We start from the raw sequence: 20,446 nt of genomic DNA on the forward strand, positions 1-20,446 counted from the left end.
GTTGACGGACACCCCCCCCCCCCCCCATAAGTACAAGTACACAGTAAGTGAATACTCGTGTTACTGTATAATATGTGGAAGGTGGGACCCCATATTGCCTTTGGGATATGCAGTATAAGTACACACTAGTGAGAAGAGCGCCATCTATTGTCCAATGCATGCATACACACTCATATGCTGTTTGTGTACTCATTTAGACTGGCAAGTGACGGTAAAAAGCCAAGGCGGTCCCTTCTCCTGGATATACTGCCCACGAGTGTTTTATCCCAATGGGAAGAATGTCCATGCTGGCACTAGAGGGCTTACCCGAGAAACTAAAACAAGCCAAGCACCCAGAGAAACTTTGTGAAGAAACAAGGGGATGAGTGGTAACTTGCTCACTCTGCCCTTTACCTCCACACTACATGACATTACTGTTAAGAGCTTGATATTGAACTCTACTGGAGCTGTTTGCACTACTCTCCATCTGCCAGCTGTCATACATTCCATGCATTCCGTTTCACAAGCTTCACATACAGATACAGCATTCCCTGGTGGACTAGTGGCTAGGATTCGGCGCTCTCACCGCCGCGGCCCGGTTTCGATTCCCGGTCAGGGAACACACTTTACTTACTGAATTTCACGGCCGTTTCATTCAAAACAACTCCCACATAAAACGATAGATTGTGCGGACATTGTGCTGACATTCTGTGTGGTTCCATGGTGTAATGGTTAGCACTTTGGACTCTGAATCCAGCGATCCGAGTTCAAATCATGGTGGAACCTTGCTTTGATTAGGTACATGCTTACTCAACTGACTATCGTCAATGCCTCAGACACAATGAACGTAAAAGGAAAACCACCTGGAATTTTATTTTTTAAGGGCCTCTATTGCAAAAGGTAAAGAAGAACGATTGGATCTGGTATGCGCTGCCTTTGTCAAGGTTGAAAATTGAAACGGCCGACAATGAATACAGTACATTTTTGCCAGCCTTGGAGTGCTAAACATCCAGCAGAGTGGCGCAGCGGAAGCGTGCTGGGCCCATAACCCAGAGGTAGATGGATCGAAACCATTCTCTGCTAATTGTAAATGATTTGGATCAGCAGATTCTCTCTTTCCATTTTAACCCTGTTCACAAGGCCATATTTAAATAGGACGATACACCCGTAACCACAAGAGCTAAAGCGTAGCCGATGCAAACGTTGCTGCGATTAACAACCTACAGTTCTCCAATCTTCCAACTGAGCTATGGAGGTGTGCATACAAGCTTAAATTGTTCAGCCTGTGTATTGATGCGGAAGGTAATCATCAAACAACAGTTGTCTTGCAAAGCTTCAACATTCACTCGTCTACTGACCCTGGCTGGGGAAAATGTCAAGATTTGGGAAGAGCCCTTTGAGTAACTCGAGGAGCCAAAACAACACATCTTGGGCCGCAGCCAGGTATAGGAGAGGTGTGGTCTGTTGAGCACAAAATTGCCTCTCTGCTAATTTCAAAGGATATTGTTCTATTTGTTTCAACCAACTATGACCTTGGCGCATACTGGTGCAGTTTGCAGTTGAAGGTGAAGCGGCAGAGAGATGAGTTAGTTTCGTGTGTGAGTCTCTGTGTACAGATACAATTTCTTTGAATACAGTGTGCACATTTCATGTGGTTCCATGGTGTAATGGTTAGCACTCTGGACTTTGAATCCAGTGATCCGAGTTCAAATCTCGGTGGAACCTTTCTTTGAGTACGCTGAAAAGAGCCTGCTTCTACATCTCAGGAGGATCTTGTAGCAGGATAGTGGTTGCACTATAGAAGATGGAGAGTGACTTGAGAATAAGTCTATCTAGTCAAGGGAATAATTTGAGTGGCGTTAGGACAACAACCTGGTCCTTAAAACCTCTAAAACCAAGAAGTTGACTGCAGGAGAACAAAGAAGGAAGTCCACCATATGTATGGAGAAATTGAATTTGTGGAGAACTTCAAGTTTCTTGAAGTCAATATGTCAAAACATCTTACAAGGATCTCCAACACATCACACCGGGTTAAAAAGGCCCAGAAAAGACTCTACTTCCCCGAGAAACTAAAACAAGCCAGGCTCCCAGAGAAACTTTGTGAAGAAACAAGGGGATGAGTGGTAACTTGCTCACTCTGCCCTTTACCTCCACACTACATTACTGTTAAGAGCTAGATATTGAACTCTACTGGAGCTGTTTGCACTACTCTCCAGCTGCCAGCTGTCATACATTCCATGCATTCCGTTTCACAAGCTTCACATACAGATACAGCATTCCCTGGTGGTCTAGTGGCTAGGATTCGGTGCTCTCACCGCCGCGGCCGGGGTTCGATTCCCGGTCAGGGAACACTCTTTACTTACTGAATTTCACGGCCGTTTCATTCAAAACAACTCCCACTTAAAACGATAGATTGTGCTGACCTTCTGTGTGGTTCCATGGTGTAATGGTTAGCACTTTGGACTCTGAATCCAGCGATCCGAGTTTAAATCTCGGTGGAACTTTGCTTTGATTAGGTACATGTTTACTCAATAGACTATCGTCAGTGCCTCAGACACAATGAACATAAAAGAAAAACCACCTTGACTTTTATTTTTTAAGGGCCTCTATTGCAAAAGGTAAAGAAGAACGATTGGATCTGGTATGCGCTGCCTTTGTCAAGGTTGAAAATTGAAACGGCCGAGTAAAGTACATTTTTGCCAGCCTTGGAGTGCTAAACATCCAGCAGAGTGGCACAGCGGAAGCGTGCTGGGCCCATAACCCAAAGGTCGATGGATCGAAACCATCCTCTGCTAATTGTTAATGCTTTGGATCAGCAGATTCTCTCTTTCCATTTGAACCCTGTTCACAAGGCCATATTTACATAGGACGATGCACACGTAATCACAAGTGCTAAAGTGTAGCCGATTCAAACGTTGCTGCGATTAACAACCTACAGTCCTCCAATCTTCCAAATGAGCTATGGAGGTGTGCATACAAGCTTAAATTGTTCAGGCTGTGTATTGATGCGGAAGGTAATCTTCAAACAACAGTTGTCTTGCAAAGCTTCAACATTCACTCGTCTACTAAAAAAAATAAAAATCTGATGTCACCATCATAATGTTCTAACAATGTTATCACCAAACATTTTAAGAATGTTTTTAAAGAACGTTATCCTACCTTTCAGAATAACGTTCTGGGAACCAAAAGGAAACTTCCCGCTGAAAACATTCCAAGAACAATGAATGTAACATTCTCAGAATGTTTTTAGAACCAAACATGTCTAGCTGAGTATGAGCTCTATGAAACCCTCCAATCCGGCTTCAGACTTCATCACAGCACGGAGACCGCCCTCATCAAGATCATCAACGATCTCCTCATTGCTGCTGACTCTGGCCGCCTCAGCATCCTCATCCTCCTGGACCTCTCTGCAGCGTTTGACACTATCTCCCACACCATCCTCCTCAACGACCTTTCTGACATCCTAGGTGTCACTGCCCTCTCCTGGTTCGCATCCTACCTCCACAACAGGGAACAGTTTGTTACCATCAATGGCTCGAATTCCCCTCCAGCCCCAGTCATTCATGGCGTCCCCCAAGGCTCTGCGCTTGGCCCCCTCCTGTTCACTATTTACATGGTACCCCTCGGCCAGATCATCTGCCATTACGGACTCAACTTCCACTGCTATGCTGATGATACCCAAATATATCTCAGCACTACAGCTTCTTGGAGGGGTCCACTATTAGCTGCGTCATAATGAGGCTGGAGGTGTTTGTCACAATAAGAGGCCAAACACTGCAGACAGGATTTACAGGCTCTCAGTTTTTTTTTTTGAGTAGAAATACAGGAATTCTGCTCCCACCTAAGGCCAACGTTACAATATTACAAAATGTCCCTAAAAACTTACCAAAACATAAAAAATGTGAAAACGTTTTAATTTCTGCTCCATAGGCTCCCTACAACAACATCTGAAGGGTTTTTCTATATATGGGCTTTACAGGGTTAAAGCTCATCCCATAATGTTTGATTGACAGCTGATCTCTGTGCAGTGAAGACATGAACAATCAGCTCTCAGCAACAATGAAGGACACACAATGAGTTTAAGAAGTACTAGAGTTCCTCAAATGACTTCAGGCTATTTCAGTTTACACAACTCAGCTGTGGTTCCATAACCATAAAGCAAAACTAGTAGTGGTGGTCTAATGGATAGTGAGGTGGGCTGAACATCGGAAGGCTGTGAGTTCAAATCCCGCCAGGAACACCACCACTAGTGTGCCCTTGAGTAAGGCACTTAGCCCTTAGTTACTCCAGGTAGAATGTCCCGGTAATCGGTAATTGTAAGTCGTTTGGATAAAAGTGTCAGCTAAATGAAATGTAATGTAACTCCAGCATGTAGCTGCTGAGTGAATGTGGTCTGGACTCTGTGGAGGAGAGTCATGGTTTCAGAGATGCTGTAGAAGGACATAATACCTGCTCTGTGATCCAGGTACACTCCTACTCTCAATAGGTGAATACTCATGTTTTACTTCTACACATTGATATCTGATTTTTAAAACATCACAGACAGAAAGGTATATCCGTCATTTAATGGCAACCTATTGAAATTCTGAATCCATAGGTGTGTCTCCCATCACCCACATCCCCTGACTATTCTCTCAACTTAGTATTTACATTATTATATTCAAAGAAAATCAGTAATATCTTTAAAAACGACAAGTATTTTTCTATCAGCTGTGCACTGTTATGGTGTAAATATATCCTATCTACCAATTGGATCAAATATAAAAGTCAGCCGAATTAGTGTTGATACTGCAAGGAGACGTATACTGTGAAAAGAAATGTAAGATGTTGTTTAATTGTTGATATATTTATGATCCACGTCACATATACAGTTTCAGCGGCAGTTCTTCAAGCTTGTCCAGAATTCTTCTCATCAGGGCTCTATAAATAAAGAACTACAGCAGATGTGTAATATGTAATGCAGCCAAACCGTGTATTACAATGCCGTTATGTGATGAATTCCAAAGAGAAAAGCAAGCACACTCGGAATAAAGTATTATTTTGATTATTTGAGATGTTTTCGGATTTCACATTGCATAAACACCATATCCCAACGTGCATTGTGGCAAACACATCCAATCAGCGAGCTGAGGATCTTTCCTACATCTGTTTCCGGTATTGTTCCTGTAATGAGAGTTCACATTTGTGCTACATTGAAGGGTGGAATTGACTACACATTGTCAGAAACATAAATTGCTTCAGATATAACTCGAATTCCCCCCCAGCCCCAGTCAATCATGGTGTCCCCCAAGGCTTTATGCTTGGCCCCCTCCTGTTCACCATTTACATGGTACCCCTCGGCCAGATCATCTGCCATCACGGACTCAACTTCCACTGCTATGCTGATGATACCCAAATCTATCTCAGCACTACAGCTTCTTGGAGGGCTCCACCAGCTGCGTCATAATGAGGCTGGAGGTGTTTGTCACAATAAGAGGCCAACCACACCAGACAGGACACATCTTCAGCTCCAGCATAGCAGTGATCAGCAGGAGCTTCTTCAACTCTTCTGTTCCTCCGCTAAATCTGCTAACGTGATGCTTTTTCAGCTCTGGTTTCAATGTCATCCCGGTTTTACAGTCTAAAAAGTGTTGGAAAAGTTTTTTATCACTCTCTGAAGAACAAGAAGAAATGTATTTTACCTTTTATTACTTTAAACTCGATGATTAAGTTTCAGATGTGCAAACTACGGTGGCCGGCAGGTGCAATCTCGCCACAACGGCCCAAAGACTTACATTAGGAGTAACGTGCTGCAGCTTCAATAACAATGAAACATATTAACAGCAATGTGCCAAAACACATGCAAATGAAGAGTCATCTCCACCAACCTGACGAAACATGTGCAGGGTTTACTCAAAGATGTTCACATGTTTTTCTGAAAATAAATGAAAATCTGAATTTAATATTATTTTCCTAACAATAGATTAAAAAAATGCGAATAACATAATTTAGAGATATTTAAAAAATAAATAAAAACACAACACTGACATTTTCATCAGAGCTATTTTATTATCAAGAAAAACCCCAACATTTTATTTTGTACAGACACATAAATGTGGCACTCATCTCACATCTTGAAAATAGAAACACAATTTATTGCAAACTCATCCTGTTGGCTTTTCTTTTAATGTGTGTTATTTCCTTCTTCAAAATGTCCTTTATGCATTCAACACATTGAGACTTAGTAACAAATTGAATACATTTAGAATAAAATATCTACAATGAAAGAAGCTCTGGTGCTTTCTCTCTCTCATGCTTTACAAGAGAAACAACAAAATACAAATTAATCAATATTCAACAAATATTTGGAGCAAAGTTTACATTTCAATGCAGAGAAATATCAGTTGAGGTTAACAGAAATGCTCCTGAGCAGTGACAGCCTCCATGGCTAAACAGACACAGGAAGGAGCGCCGCCTAAAGAAATTCCAACATCTACAGAACAACTGATGAGAAGATGCTAAAGCACATCCCATAATGTTTGATTGACAGCTGGTCTCGTGCAGTGAAGACATGAACAATCAGCTCTCAGCAACAATGATGGACACAATGAGTTTAAGAAGTAGAAGAGTTCCTCAAATGACTTCAGGCTATTTCAGTTTACACAACTCAGCTGTGGTTCCACCATAAACCAAAACTCCAGCATGTAGCGGCTGAGTGAATGTGGTCTGGACTCTGTGGAGGAGAGTCATGGTTTCAGAGATGTTGTAGAAGGACAGAATACCTGCTCTGTGATCCAAGTACACTCCTACTCTGGAGGACCGAGGACCTGAGACGGGAGTGTTGATACGGTTGTAACTAAATGAATAACTGTTTTGTTTACACTCTAACGCCCAGGATTTGTCATTGTATCCAAATAAACATTCATACCCATCCCCTGCTCTCCGGATATTCTTGTATGAGACTGCTACACCAACTGCTCTCCCTGTACACTCCACCTCCCAGTAACAACGTCCAGTCAGACTCTCTCTACTCAGGACCTGAGGCCAATCAGTGAATCTGTCTGGGTGACTAAAATAAGACTGTTGTTGTTCCATGAGTGTTGCTTTTCTGCTCCCCTCAGATAATACCAGCAGTGTGTTTGCTGTGTTTGGATCCAGAGTGACCTCCTGTGAATATTTTAAGAACCCAGCTCTGGTGGTGGGTTCTGCTGCTGGCAGTAAAACATCCACTCCAGTCGATGAGACGTTTGTCCATTCCTCTCTCAGGACGTCCTGTAGTTTGTCTCTGACTGCTGACAGGGCCGCCGTCAAGTCCTCAAAGTAGCTCAGAGGACGGATGTTGATGCTGGAGGAGTGTGTAGCTTCACTGAGGGCTGGCAGTGAGGGGTAGCTGTGCAGAAACTGGTTGTGATCCTCTGTGTGAGACAGCAGCTTCAGCTCAGCGTCTCTCCTCTTCAGCTCAGAGATCTTCTGCTTCAGCTTCTTCTGAAGCTCTTTGGCTCGACTCACTTCTCTCTTCTGCTGGGATCTGACCTGCTGCTTCACATCAGAGCTTCTCTTCTCCATGAGACGGATCAGCTCAGTGAACGTCTTCTCACTGTCCTCCACTGCTTTATCAGCAGAGCCATTGACGGCCTTCACATCCTGCTGAAGCAGCTTCACCTCCTTCTCTCCGTCCTGGATTCTCTGCTGGATGTTTAGTCGACTCCCCTCCAGCTCTCTCTGCCTCTCAGTCCTCTCTGCTGCAGCTGACACTGTGTCGTGGCCTTTGTGTTCGTCCACAGAGCAGAGATAACAGATAAACTGCTGATCAGTGCGGCAGAACATCTTCATCACCTCGTCATGATGAGAGCAGATGTTCTCCTGGAGCTTCTTGGAGGGCTCCACCAGCTTGTGTTTTTTAAACGTAGCTGCGTCAAAGTGAGGCTGGAGGTGTTTGTCACAATAAGAGGCCAGACACTGCAGACAGGACTTACAGGCTCTCAGTTTTCTCCCAGTGCAGACATCACAGGCCACATCTTCAGCTCCAGCATAGCCGTGATCAGCAGGATCTTCTTCAAGTCCAGTCTTCTTCAGCTTCTCCACTAAATCTGCTAACAACGTCTTCTTCAGCAGGACAGGCCTCGGTGTGAAACTCCTTCTACACTGAGGGCAGCTGTGGACTTTCTTCTTATCCTCTCCATCCCAGTGGTGTTTGATACAGTCCATGCAGTAGTTGTGTCCACAGGGAATAGTTACCGGATCCTTCATTAGATCCAGACAGATGGAACAAGACATGGTTTCCCGGTCCAGCTGAACTCCTTTCTGCACTATCTCACCTCTCAGTGATAGTTACGGACTGCAGACAGAAGGTAAAATATCCACTTTCTCTGAACAGTCTCTGACAGACAACAAATCTCCTCTCCTCCTGCTTTTGCTCGCTCAATGAGGAATGAGGAATGAGGAAACAGCTTTCTCTTTTAACATGTTGCCAACCTTTGAAGGGGAGGGAACATTCAAATGCCTTGATAGGGTGTAGCTCAGTGTGTTTGGGAGCAGGAATCAAGGGGAACAGGTTTAACTGCTTTCAACAAACTTTGTGTGAGAGGCAGGGTGTGTTTGCAAAACACATGCAAATGAAGGGAAATCTACACCAACCTGACGAAACATGTGCAGGGTTTACTAAAAGATGTTCACATTTTTTTCTGAAAATAATAGACAATATTAATTCATTATTATTTTCTTAATCCTAAAAATAAATTAAAAATGAAAATATCTTGTTTCAGAAAAATAATTTAGAGATATTTTTTAGATTAAAAAAACATAAGACTGAGATGTTTTCCTCTTAGCTCTTTTATCAACACGAAAAACCCCAACATTTTATTTTCTACAGACACTTAAAGGTGGCACTCATCTCACATCTTGAAAATATAAACCCCATTTATTACAAACTCAACCTGCTAGCTTTTCTTTTGATGTGTGTGGTTTCCTTCTTCAAAATGTCATTTGTGCATTCAACACATTGAGACTTAGACACAAATAAAAGACCTTTAGAATAAAATATCTACAATGAAAGAAGCTCTGGTGCTTTCTCTCTCTCGTGCTTTACAAGAGAAACAACAACATACAAATACATCAATATCGATATTCAACAAATATTTAGAGCAAAGTTTACATTTCAATGCAGAGAAATATGAGTTGAGGTTAACAGAAATGCTCCTGAGCAGTGACAGCCTCCATGGCTAAACAGACACAGGAAGGAGCGCCGCCTAAAGAAACTCCAACATCTACAGAACAACTCATGAGAAGATGTTAACCCTGTAAGGTACTGTTGTTATTTTACAACATGACTTTAAGCTATCCTAAAAAAGTCAGTAAATGTTTTTGTTTTTTTAAAGACTACGTTTACATGGTCAAAAGGTCCTTTTGTTCAGCCTCACAATGCTATTGGGTAGTACATGTGTTTATAGGTCCTGCCCTCTGGAGCATACACTCACACAACTTCCGAATCTTCAAACGAGCAACATCTCTTTGTTTTATTGGACTGGATTTGTGAGATTCAAGTAAATAAAATGCCTCAAGTGTTTTTTGTGTGATTATTACAATGTCTAGAACATGTACATATGTAGTTATTGTGGAATACATTCATCACATTTGATTTTGAGCAACTTATGTCTTTGTTGTAATATTACAACACGGGGTCAGTGTGGTAGTCAAAATAATATAAGCACCTGTCATGGAGATTACCCTTCTTATATGTTCACATATATAAATAAAACACTTATAGAAATATAATGTCTTTGATAATTCACTATAACTAAGTTCTAAATGTGTCCTCTGTTAAGATTTTTGAATTAAGACCAGAATTTAATAAATTAATAAATTATTTCTGATAAAAGTTTGTGAAATTATATCTGTAGCAATATGTTAAACTCTACTTGTATCTTATCAGTTAGTTACTTACAAAAATATATTTAACTCTGGTTCTTGCAGAAACAGTTTCTGAAATGTTTTGGGACACTTGGATGTATCCCTTTTAGTATGATAATCAGCCTGTTAGCATTAGCCAGACAGCATTGTGTGACTTGTTGAACTGGTTTACCTGCATGTATCGGTGTAGGTATTCCTTTTATTATGATAAGGCTAAGCCAGGTAGTATTGTGTGACTCAAGTGTACAATGTAAATAGGATTCAGATACTTGTTACATCGGGACACCTGGAAGGGGGTGCTGCATGCATTCCTTTTAGTATGATAATAGGCTAAGCCAGACAGAATGAACACTTGTCCCACCACACTATTGTTATAGCGTAATACAGCGTAATACAGCGTATTTATTACATTACATTACATGTCACTTGTTAGACGCTTTTATCCAAAGCGACTTACATACTCAATACTGTGGGCAATCCCCACAGGAGCAATTTGGGGTGAAGTGTCTTGCCCAGGGACACAACGACATGCTGACTGCAGTGGGGTTTGAACCTGTGACCTCCTGATCCGAATACCAACTCACAACCCACTACACAGGCCTCCCATTTATGATATTCATTAGAGATCACATGGTATTCCATATGATGTGTGTTACTGAGTTGGGTCACACACAGTTAGAGAGACAATGGTCGTTCTGAATCATCGATAGATGTATTCATTTTAAGTGAGCTGACACCGAGGTTAGAGGAAGTTCAGAGAAGGCCTTAGGTTATAAAAACAGTTAACCTTTGTTAGTGAACTAATCCTAAGGATGAGATGATGACGTTTAAACATAAACAAGTGTAGCTTTCAGAGATATAAACATGTGACATTTGTGTGGGCTGCATGATAAAATGTGTGTAAGTTAAAAATGCTTAGGACCAGCACCGATGATGACATCAAGGAGCCTGTTGAATGCTTCTGGCAGAAACAGTTTCTGAAATGTTTTGGGACACTTGGATGTATCCCTTTTAGCATGATAATTAGCCTATTATCATTAGCCAGACACCATTGTGTGACTTGTTGAACTGGTTTAGCTTCAACTGCAAGATGTGTTGTTTTGGCTCCTCGAGTTACTCAAAGGGCTCTTCCCAAATCTTGACATTTTCCCCAGCCAGGGTCAGTAGACGAGTGAATGTTGAAGCTTTGCAAGACAACTGTTGTTTGATGATTACCTTCCGCATCAATACACAGGCTGAACAATTTAAGCTTGTCTGCACACCTCCATAGCTCAGTTGGAAGATTGGAGGACTGTAGGTTGTTAATCGCAGCAACGTTTGCATCGGCTACACTTTAGCACTTGTGATTACGGGTGCATCATCCTATGTAAATATGGCCTTGTGAACAGGGTTAAAATGGAAAGAGAGAATCTGCCTATCCAAAGCATTTACAATTAGCAGAGGATGGTTTCGATCCATCGACCTCTGGGTTATGGGCCCAGCACGCTTCCGCTGCGCCACTCTGCTGGATGTTTAGCACTCCAAGGCTGGCAAAAATGTACTGTACTCATTGTCGGCAGTTTCTATTTTCAACCTTGACAAAGGCAGCGCATACCAGATCCAATCGTTCTTCTTTACCTTTTGCAATAGAGGCCCTTAAAAAAAATAAAATTCCAGGTGGTTTTCCTTTTATGTTCATTGTGTCTGAGGCACTGACGATAGTCTGTTGAGTAAGCATGTACCTAATCAAAGCAAGGTTCCACCGAGATTTGAACTCGGATCGCTGGATTCAGAGTCCAAAGTGCTAACCATTACACCATGGAACCACACACAATGTCCGCACAATCTATCGTTTTATGTGGGAGTTGTTTTGAATGAAACGGCCGTGAAATTCAGTAAGTAAAGAGTGTTCCCTGACCGGGAATCGAACCCGGGCCGCAGCGGTGAGAGCGCCGAATCCTAGCCACTAGACCACCAGGGAATGCTGTATCTGTATGTGAAGCTTGTGAAACGGAATGCATGGAATGTATGACAGCTGGCAGCTGGAGAGTAGTGCAAACAGCTCCAGTTGAGTTCAATATCTACCTCTTAACAGTAATGTAATGTGGAGGTAAAGGGCAGAGTGAGCAAGTTACCACTCATCCCCTTGTTTCTTCACAAAGTTTCTCTGGGAGCCTGGCTTGTTTTAGTTTCTCTGGGAAGTAGAGTCTTTGCTGGGCCTTTTTAACCCGGTGTGATGTGTTGGAGATCCTTGTAAGATGTTTTGACATATTGACTTCAAGAAACTTGAAGTTCTCCACGCCTTCCATTTCTCCATACATATGGTGGACTTCCTTCTTTGTTCTCCTGCAGTCAACTCCTTGGTTTTAGAGGTTTTAAGGACCAGGTTGTTGTCCTAACGCCACTCAGATTATTCCCTTGACTAGATAGACTTATTCTCAAGTCACTCTCCATCTTCTATAGTGCAACCACTATCCTGCTACAAGATCCTCCTGAGATGTAGAAGCAGGCTTTTTTCAGCGTACTCAAAGAAAGGTTCCACCGAGATTTGAACTCGGATCACTGGATTCAAAGTCCAGAGTGCTAACCATTACACCATGGAACCACATGAAATGTGCACAACCTTGACAAAGGCAGCGCATACCAGATCCAATCGTTCTTCTTTACCTTTTGCAATAGAGGCCCTTAAAAAAAATAAAATTCCAGGTGGTTTTCCTTTTATGTTCATTGTGTCTGAGGCACTGACGATAGTCTGTTGAGTAAGCATGTACCTAATCAAAGCAAGATTCCACCGAGATTTGAACTCGGATCGCTGGATTCAGAGTCCAAAGTGCTAACCATTACACCATGGAATCACACACAATGTCCGCACAATCTACCGTTTTATGTGGGATTTATTTTGAATGAAACGGCCGTGAAATTCAGTAAGTAAAGAGTGTTCCCTGACCGGGAATCGAACCCGGGCCGCGGCGGTGAGAGCGCCGAATCCTAGCCACTAGACCACCAGGGAATGCTGTATCTGTATGTGAAGCTTGTGAAACGGAATGCATGGAATGTATGACAGCTGGCAGCTGGAGAGTAGTGCAAACAGCTCCAGTAGAGTTCAATATCTAGCTCTTAACAGTAATGTAATGTGGAGGTAAAGGGCAGAGTGAGCAAGTTACCACTCATCCCCTTGTTTCTTCACAAAGTTTCTCTGGGAGCCTGGCTTGTTTTAGTTTCTCTGGGAAGTAGAGTCTTTGCTGGGCCTTTTTAACCCGGTGTGATGTGTTGGAGATCCTTGTAAGATGTTTTGACATATTGACTTCAAGAAACTTGAAGTTCTCCACTTCTTCCATTTCTCCATACATATGGTGGACTTCCTTCTTTGTTCTCCTGCAGTCAACTCCTTGGTTTTAGAGGTTTTAAGGACCAGGTTGTTGTCCTCACGCCACTCAGATTATACCCTTGACTAGATAGACTTATTCTCAAGTCACTCTCCATCTTCTATAGTGCAACCACGATCCTGCTACAAGATCCTCCTGAGATGTAGAAGCAGGCTCTTTGCAGTGTACTCAAAGAAAGGTTCCACCGAGATTTGAACTCGGATCACTGGATTCAAAGTCCAGAGTTCTAACCATTACACCATGGAACCACATGAAATGTGCACACTGTATTCAAAGAAATTGTAGCTGTACACAGAGACTCACACACAAAACTAACTCGTCTCTCTGCCGCTTCACCTTCAACTGCAAACTGCACCAATATGCGCCAAGGTCATAGTTGGTTGAAACAAACAGAACAATATCCTTTGAAATGAGCAGAGAGGCAATTTTGTGCTCAACAGACCACACCTCTCCTATACCTGGCTGCGGCCCAAGATGTGTTGTTTTGGCTCCTCGAGTTACTCAAAGGGCTCTTCCCAAATCTTGACATTTTCCCCAGCCAGGGTCAGTAGACGAGTGAATGTTGAAGCTTTGCAAGACAACTGTTGTTTGATGATTACCTTCCGCATCAATACACAGGCTGAACTATTTAAGCTTGTCTGCACACCTCCATAGCTCAGTTGGAAGATTGGAGGACTGTTGGTTGTTAACCGCAGCAACGTTTGCATCGGCTACACTTTAGCTCTTGTGATTACGGGTGCATCATCCTATGTAAATATGGCCTTGTGAACAGGGTTAAAATGGAAAGAGAGAATCTGCTGATCCAAAGCATTTACAATTAGCAGAGGATGGTTTCGATCCATCGACCTCTGGGTTATGGGCCCAGCACGCTTCCGCTGCGCCACTCTGCTGGATGTTTAGCCCTCCAAGGCTGGCAAAAATGTACTGTACTCATTGTCGGCAGTTTCTATTTTCAACCTTGACAAAGGCAGCGCATACCAGATCCAATCGTTCTTCTTTACCTTTTGCAATAGAGGCCCTTAAAAAATAAAATTCAAGGTGGTTTTCCTTTTATGTTCATTGTGTCTGAGGCACTGACGATAGTCTGTTGAGTAAGCATGTACCTAATCAAAGCAAGGTTCCACCGAGATTTGAACTCGGATCGCTGGATTCAGAGTCCAAAGTGCTAACCATTACACCATGGAACCACACACAATGTCCGCACAATCTACCGTTTTATGTGGGAGTTGTTTTGAATGAAACGGCCGTGAAATTCAGTAAGTAAAGAGTGTTCCCTGACCGGGAATCGAACCCTGGCCGCGGCGGTGAGAGCGCCGAATCCTAGCCACTAGACCACCAGGGAATGCTGTATCTGTATGTGAAGCTTGTGAAATGGAATGCATGGAATGTCTGACAGCTGGCAGCTGGAGAGTAGTGCAAACAGCTCCAGTAGAGTTCAATATCTAGCTCTTAACAGTAATGTAATGTGGAGGTAAAGGGCAGAGTGAGCAAGTTACCACTCATCCCCTTGTTTCTTCACAAAGTTTCTCTGGGAGCCTGGCTTGTTTTAGTTTCTCTGGGAAGTAGAGTCTTTGCTGGGCCTTTTTAACCCCGTGTGATGTGTTGGAGATCCTTGTAAGATGTTTTGACATATTGACTTCAAGAAACTTGAAGTTCTCCACGCCTTCCATTTCTCCATACATATGGTGGACTTCCTTCTTTGTTCTCCTGCAGTCAACTCCTTGGTTTTAGAGGTTTTAAGGACCAGGTTGTTGTCCTAACGCCACTCAGATTATTCCCTTGACTAGATAGACTTATTCTCAAGTCTCTCTCCATCTTCACTGGATTCAGAGTCCAAAGTGCTAACCGTTACACCACAGAACCACACGCAATGTGCGCACAATCTATTGTTTTATGTGGGAGTTGTTTTGAATGAAACGGCCGTGAAATTCAGTAAGTAAAGAGTGTTCCCTGACCGGGATTCCAACCCGGGTCGCGGCGGTGAGAGCGCCGAATCCTAGCCACTAACTGCTATTGTTTAGACAGCAGGTTTATTCAAAGGGTGGTTTGCACATTTATGGATTTCATCCACATTTGTTATGAACCCTAGCCTTATGGAAGAGTTTTAGTAATGGTGTATTTTCAATGTCTAGTTAATGTTATACATTAGCATATTCAGTATCATTCAAGTAGTAATCGTTTCAATCAGAACATACAGATGTAGCGCTTCATTTCAGACGCCTACCTGTGCGGGTCCGTTATCGGCACGGGGTGGGCCCCTGCTGAAAAGGAAAACCCCCCCGCAGGACTTGAAACGCCCCCTTGATAAATACATTTAATTATAATGAAACCAGCTGCAATGGATCATGGATCCACCAGGGGGAGCCGTGATTAAAAAGCTGCCACACTGGAACCCATGTGAAATAAACAGCTGATCTACAGGTATCTGATATAGCGGATATTTGTTAAGATCCATATGTCACGGATAGGATCATATTCTGTGCTAAATAAGAGACATGTAATCATTTACTAAACATCACCATGTTTTTATTTAACAAAATAATGTTTAATTCACGTTGGCGTAAGTACAAAACCATCGCTATGTTATTAGATCAGGAAATGCAGCCCTGCTCAAACAAACGATTTTCAATCATCATCCTCACGATCATTTAATGTATCATATGTTTGCGAGTTGAAATTAATGCACTAAATTTAATCCACGTGAGTTTACAACAACAAAAATAATCGCTTTGTTTTTATATCACATCCGACCGGAGGAAAATGCAGCACGGGTCTCACTACCGATCATCCTAATCCCACGGGCAAACAATAATATGTACAGTGTTAATAGTTTACTGTATTATTAGTGTCTAATATTACTGGGGATTTCGGAATGGTACTGGATTTTGATTTATTGTATCGGCTTCATATCGCAATATATTCCCGAAGTCTGAAATGCAAAAATGTCCCACATTAGGGCAATTCACCCTACATTTAATCATTCAAACAAAATCATATTTCGTTTATTTTTAACGAAATAAATGTGGTTTAATCCACATAATTTACTGTGTTAATTGTTTTCTGTAGTATTGTGCACATTACTTTTCGCTGCTTGTTGAACCCCTGGTTAGAAGCTAAACTGCATTTCGTTGTCTCAGTACCTGCAATATGTGCAAGAACAATAAAGTTGAATCTAATCTTGAGCAGGAACAAATGTATTTAGGCTACTTAGTACCAGTGGCGTAGCCAGGAATTATTGTGTGGGTGGGCCTGGAGAAATGTAGGTGGGCCAGGGGGAGACATATTAAGCGTGGGGTCTGAGCTGAAACTTCATTAATGATTTTAATGATTTTTTAATGCACTAATAGAACATAAGCATAAATTAGCAGTGAAAACAAAAAACATAGGCACGGCGGCCTCAGAATGTGTGTAAAACTGACATCCACATAGGGATGGGTATCGTTAAGGTTTTAAGGGTACTACTACTTTTATCGATAACGCTTATCGATCCGGTCCTTTAACATTACTTTTATCGGTTCTTTTGGAGAAAAAAATAAGGTAAACTAACTAAACAAATTGTGAACAAAACTAACATTGCTTTTTATTTAAATTAAATACATAATATTTCACATCAAAAGAAACAACAATGTTTTAACAAATCGTATTAAATAATCTGATGACAGAATTGTAAACAGAATAGCTGAAACTTTAACAAAATAAATAACTCAGTTACCTCTAATCATTAACCCATGTTTGTATAATGTAGTAAACTCCGTGTGTTGCTGCTAGCATACATAACACCTGACGTGGAAACGTTACTCGTGGATGGGGCTACAGAGCTGCTAGAAAGACAGTGGAACCCGGTGCATTTCTCCGTCTGAATGTGGTGGCAAGATGTTTTGACAAATTGCTCGTGTTACCGCCCTTACATGCTAAACTCTTATTCCACTTTTGGTAACGAGTATTGTCCACATCGACACGGCTATAGTTTAAGCACACCTCGGAGCGCGTTCTCTCCGCCATCTCCGCAGTGTGTGTGTGTGTGTGTGTTGCTGCATGTAGCAGCTGCGTGTGTGTAAAGTGCCCCACCCCCTCGCACACAGACGGAGGAGAGAGATCTCTCTTGTCTGGATTGGAAAGATCTAAAATACTAAAAATAATCAGACGCATTTTGCTGTCTTTTTGCATATTAAAAACGGAGTTGGCGACACTTAAACTGCAATGTAATGTTTGTGTAGCAATAATACATACGACATATATCGGGGGCCACAGGTTGTTTATCCTTGACAGTCGCACAGTGGGCACACACTGAGTGTTTTCATATTCAGCAAATGTGTACACGCTAAACTGCAGACCTCAAGAAGAAATAATACTTTCATTCACTCACGGCAAAAGTTACTTTACTTACTATAAAAACTCACGGTAAAAAAATGCACTCCCTATTCCATTGTCATGAAGGTGGAATCTAACTATATCCAGAATAAGTTTGATTGGATCCAGGCTAGAAACATGTTTATTTATGCTGTAAAGTTGGGCATTTTAACATGGGGGTCTATGGGAATTGCTCCTTTTTGCATCCATCCCCTGTCGGCCACTAGATGAACTGCAGTTTGTGGCACTTCCTTCTGGGCTTCCCGGCTCTGCGCTATGCAGCGCTGATTGGCTGTGGGTGGGCCAGACGTGCATGTGGGTGGGCCCAGGCCCACCTCGGCCCACCCACAGCTACGCCACTGCTTAGTACATATCTGACATAAACGATTAAACACATTTGTGCATTCTTTAAACCGAGTCAAGCCGAGTTCGGAGGGTGGCGGCACATTAAAGTGTGGACCTGATTGTTTAACTTGAAGGTGCCTGATGACATTTAATCATTCAAACAAAATCATATTTCGTTTATTTTTAACGAAATAAATGTGGTTTAATCCACATAATTTAGGCCTACTGTGTTAATTGTTTAGTATTGTTTAACTTGAAGGTGCCTGATGTGAACATTTCCAGAAGAACTCTAGCTTGAATGGCCTTTGTATGTATACAGTAGGCCTACACATAGGCGGCGCGTGAGGCTCAGGTTTGGGAAGGCTAAATAACTTTTTTTTTCATCTTACGCTGCCCGCCTCCGGCGTCTATAGAAAAGAGATCAACTCAGTGAAAGCACCATCTGCTGACCGATCAGAGCTCAGTGTGCGGAGTTTAAATCTATCAAGTCATATTACAGGAAAAAGGAAATGCAGTTTAAACTGCCGTATGCTGAGAAGACGCCGACGTGTCGCACTTATCATTCATATCACACTGACATCACATCATCAATTAGATCATCGATCTCACATCGATATCACAATATTTCCTAATCTGAGTCAGCTTCTCGAGCCGTATCTGGCCGTGCAACACTTAGTTACATTGTCACATATACTGTATGCAGACGTATTATTTTAAGCAACACATTAAGTTGACGAAACACTCAACTCAAATGTAATAAAGTCAGATCCCCTCGTGTTTTAGATGGGGCAGTATCATCAAACTGTTGTACGCTTTCAAACACTCGGTAGTTTATTTTTTAACGAGTTGTTCGGTATTCTCCTTGCAGGTGCAACTATGTGGCTTGTATCCTGGATTATATGTTTAAGTCATCATGGATGTTTAAAGTTCATATTTGTCTAATATTAGTTTACTTTTCATTAATGAAGTATGATGTTGCGCTGTCAGTACACTTGTCCCTGTTTGTGATTGGTCAAATGTAGCTAACCCCGCCCCTTTCACGTGAACGCGTTCTCAGCTGGAGAGAGAAACCCTGGCTTGATTTACCGAGTTGATAACCAGCGCCGTAGGACCGTTTAGCGAGATCGCGTTTGTTAGGGTTAGTTAAGATAACTCAAGCATATCCAGGGTCTGTTGAACTGGCTTCGTGGTACAGGGCACAGGTGGCTGCATAGCAGCGCTAATGTCAAAGACATTATATTTTTATTTTACCAGGATGCAGTTACACAAATATTTGCAACAAGTCCTCCAACTAATACGACCAAATAGGTCGATTGTTTTCCGACCCAAATACGACCCATAGCCACGTTTTAAAGTGTAGCACCTCTAGTGGTCGTGTAAGAAACAACATGCTCCCGTCTATTCATTTCTATTAGCAACTCCTGGCGGATCGTAATCCCGTGAACTTTAACCTTGCGCATCAATAAAAGTGCGACGAGTGAAGAAGAAGAAGAAGAAGAAGAAGAAGAAGAAGAAGAAGAAGAAGAAGAAGAAGAAGAAGAAGAAGAAGAAGAAGAAGAAGAAGAAGAAGAAGAAGAGCGGGAACCGGAAGTGGTAAAATGCTAACTCACCGGGGGTTTTTGGACTCGTCACTGCATCACTGACAACATCCATTTATTTCCTACAGACAAGCTAATAAAGGTGAGTAGTCGGATTTATTTTGTCGTCTAGTACAGTGACTAAGATTACTATGTTTACCTAGGAATAATGATAGCAAAGCTAAATTAGCCAAAAGTAGAATCAGCTAACGTTAATGTGAGCATGGAAGTTATGTGATCCATCGGTTCATGCGGTTTATCCAAATGTTATCACACGTCACATTCTTCTGATGATGCAGGGACAGTGAGAGAACCCAACAGGTTTCTCAGTGTGAGAAGATGTTGATCTAAAATAACAAAATATAAAACAAATCATGGAATTTAGTTTAATTAAAAAAAGATATTCCATACTTATTCCATACTTATACATATTAAGGGTCGGAAAACAATCGACCTATTTGGTCGTATTAGTTGGAGGACTTGTTGATGGCTTTTCACTTTAAAATGTATCATGAACACAGCTATTAAATACTATAAACAATTAGCTACATTTCAAGTTGAAGGATAATTTAAGAATTCATTGTGCATACCAAGACTTGGGACCTGTAGAGGAATCTCATGTGTCTCCTCGACCTCTGGGGACTCCAGAGAGCTGGAAGGTTTAACTGCATAAACAAAGTACGATGATATAGGAAACATTATTGAAGACCAACGACATTAAAACTTAATGAAACACTAGAACTAGATGATATTGTACAGACCAGATCGATTCTTATTCCAATGTTGGGGTAGAATGTTCCCATCCAGGTCCCTCTTCCTCCAGGACATATTTGATCCTTGCGTTATTTTCTTTGGTTTCTTCGGTTTCTTTGGTATATTAATATATAAAAGAGATTAGATATATCCCTTAATTGTTGCACACAAATCTTTGTAATGTGTGTG

General features: G+C 41.9%; 1 protein-coding gene, 1 long non-coding RNA gene and 10 other non-coding genes across 12 annotated transcripts; 3 read left to right on the top strand and 9 right to left on the bottom strand.

Annotated features, from left to right (window-relative positions):
• The first annotated feature begins 990 nt into the window (after window positions 1-990).
• Window positions 991-1,062, top strand: trnam-cau. The gene has a single exon. It is a non-coding gene; the product is annotated as a tRNA-Met (tRNA).
• Window positions 1,063-1,632: 570 nt separating this feature from the next.
• trnaq-uug lies at window positions 1,633-1,704 on the top strand. Its single transcript has one exon. It is a non-coding gene; the product is annotated as a tRNA-Gln (tRNA).
• A 998-nt stretch (window positions 1,705-2,702) lies between these two features.
• Window positions 2,703-2,774, top strand: trnam-cau. The gene has a single exon. It is a non-coding gene; the product is annotated as a tRNA-Met (tRNA).
• Window positions 2,775-6,007: 3,233 nt separating this feature from the next.
• LOC117547553 (tripartite motif-containing protein 16-like) lies at window positions 6,008-8,402 on the bottom strand. Its single transcript, XM_034218389.1, has one exon. The coding sequence runs from the start codon at window positions 8,233-8,235 to the stop codon at window positions 6,607-6,609; it is 1,629 nt and encodes a 542-aa protein (XP_034074280.1). The 5' UTR covers window positions 8,236-8,402; the 3' UTR covers window positions 6,008-6,606.
• A 2,899-nt stretch (window positions 8,403-11,301) lies between these two features.
• On the bottom strand, window positions 11,302-11,373 carry trnam-cau. Its single transcript has one exon. It is a non-coding gene; the product is annotated as a tRNA-Met (tRNA).
• Window positions 11,374-11,600: 227 nt separating this feature from the next.
• Window positions 11,601-11,672, bottom strand: trnaq-cug. The gene has a single exon. It is a non-coding gene; the product is annotated as a tRNA-Gln (tRNA).
• Window positions 11,673-12,379: 707 nt separating this feature from the next.
• Window positions 12,380-12,451, bottom strand: trnaq-uug. Its single transcript has one exon. It is a non-coding gene; the product is annotated as a tRNA-Gln (tRNA).
• Window positions 12,452-12,629: 178 nt separating this feature from the next.
• trnaq-cug lies at window positions 12,630-12,701 on the bottom strand. The gene has a single exon. It is a non-coding gene; the product is annotated as a tRNA-Gln (tRNA).
• Window positions 12,702-13,408: 707 nt separating this feature from the next.
• On the bottom strand, window positions 13,409-13,480 carry trnaq-uug. Its single transcript has one exon. It is a non-coding gene; the product is annotated as a tRNA-Gln (tRNA).
• Window positions 13,481-14,050: 570 nt separating this feature from the next.
• trnam-cau lies at window positions 14,051-14,122 on the bottom strand. The gene has a single exon. It is a non-coding gene; the product is annotated as a tRNA-Met (tRNA).
• Window positions 14,123-14,347: 225 nt separating this feature from the next.
• Window positions 14,348-14,419, bottom strand: trnaq-cug. The gene has a single exon. It is a non-coding gene; the product is annotated as a tRNA-Gln (tRNA).
• A 5,366-nt stretch (window positions 14,420-19,785) lies between these two features.
• On the bottom strand, window positions 19,786-20,377 carry LOC117547556. The gene is made up of 3 exons (XR_004569205.1): window positions 20,266-20,377; window positions 20,095-20,169; window positions 19,786-19,851 (listed from the first exon to the last, which is right to left on the bottom strand). It is a non-coding gene; the product is annotated as an uncharacterized LOC117547556 (long non-coding RNA).
• Between the last annotated feature and the right edge of the window lie 69 nt (window positions 20,378-20,446).

This window comes from Gymnodraco acuticeps, unplaced genomic scaffold (genome assembly GCF_902827175.1).
Source record: "Gymnodraco acuticeps unplaced genomic scaffold, fGymAcu1.1, whole genome shotgun sequence".
In the NCBI taxonomy this organism is placed as follows: domain Eukaryota; kingdom Metazoa; phylum Chordata; class Actinopteri; order Perciformes; family Bathydraconidae; genus Gymnodraco; species Gymnodraco acuticeps.

Excerpts from the sequence above, each read along its gene's own strand:
- LOC117547553 (XM_034218389.1), bottom strand. The coding sequence starts at position 8,235 with ATGTCTTGTTCCATCTGTCTGGATCTAATGAAGGATCCGGTAACTATT.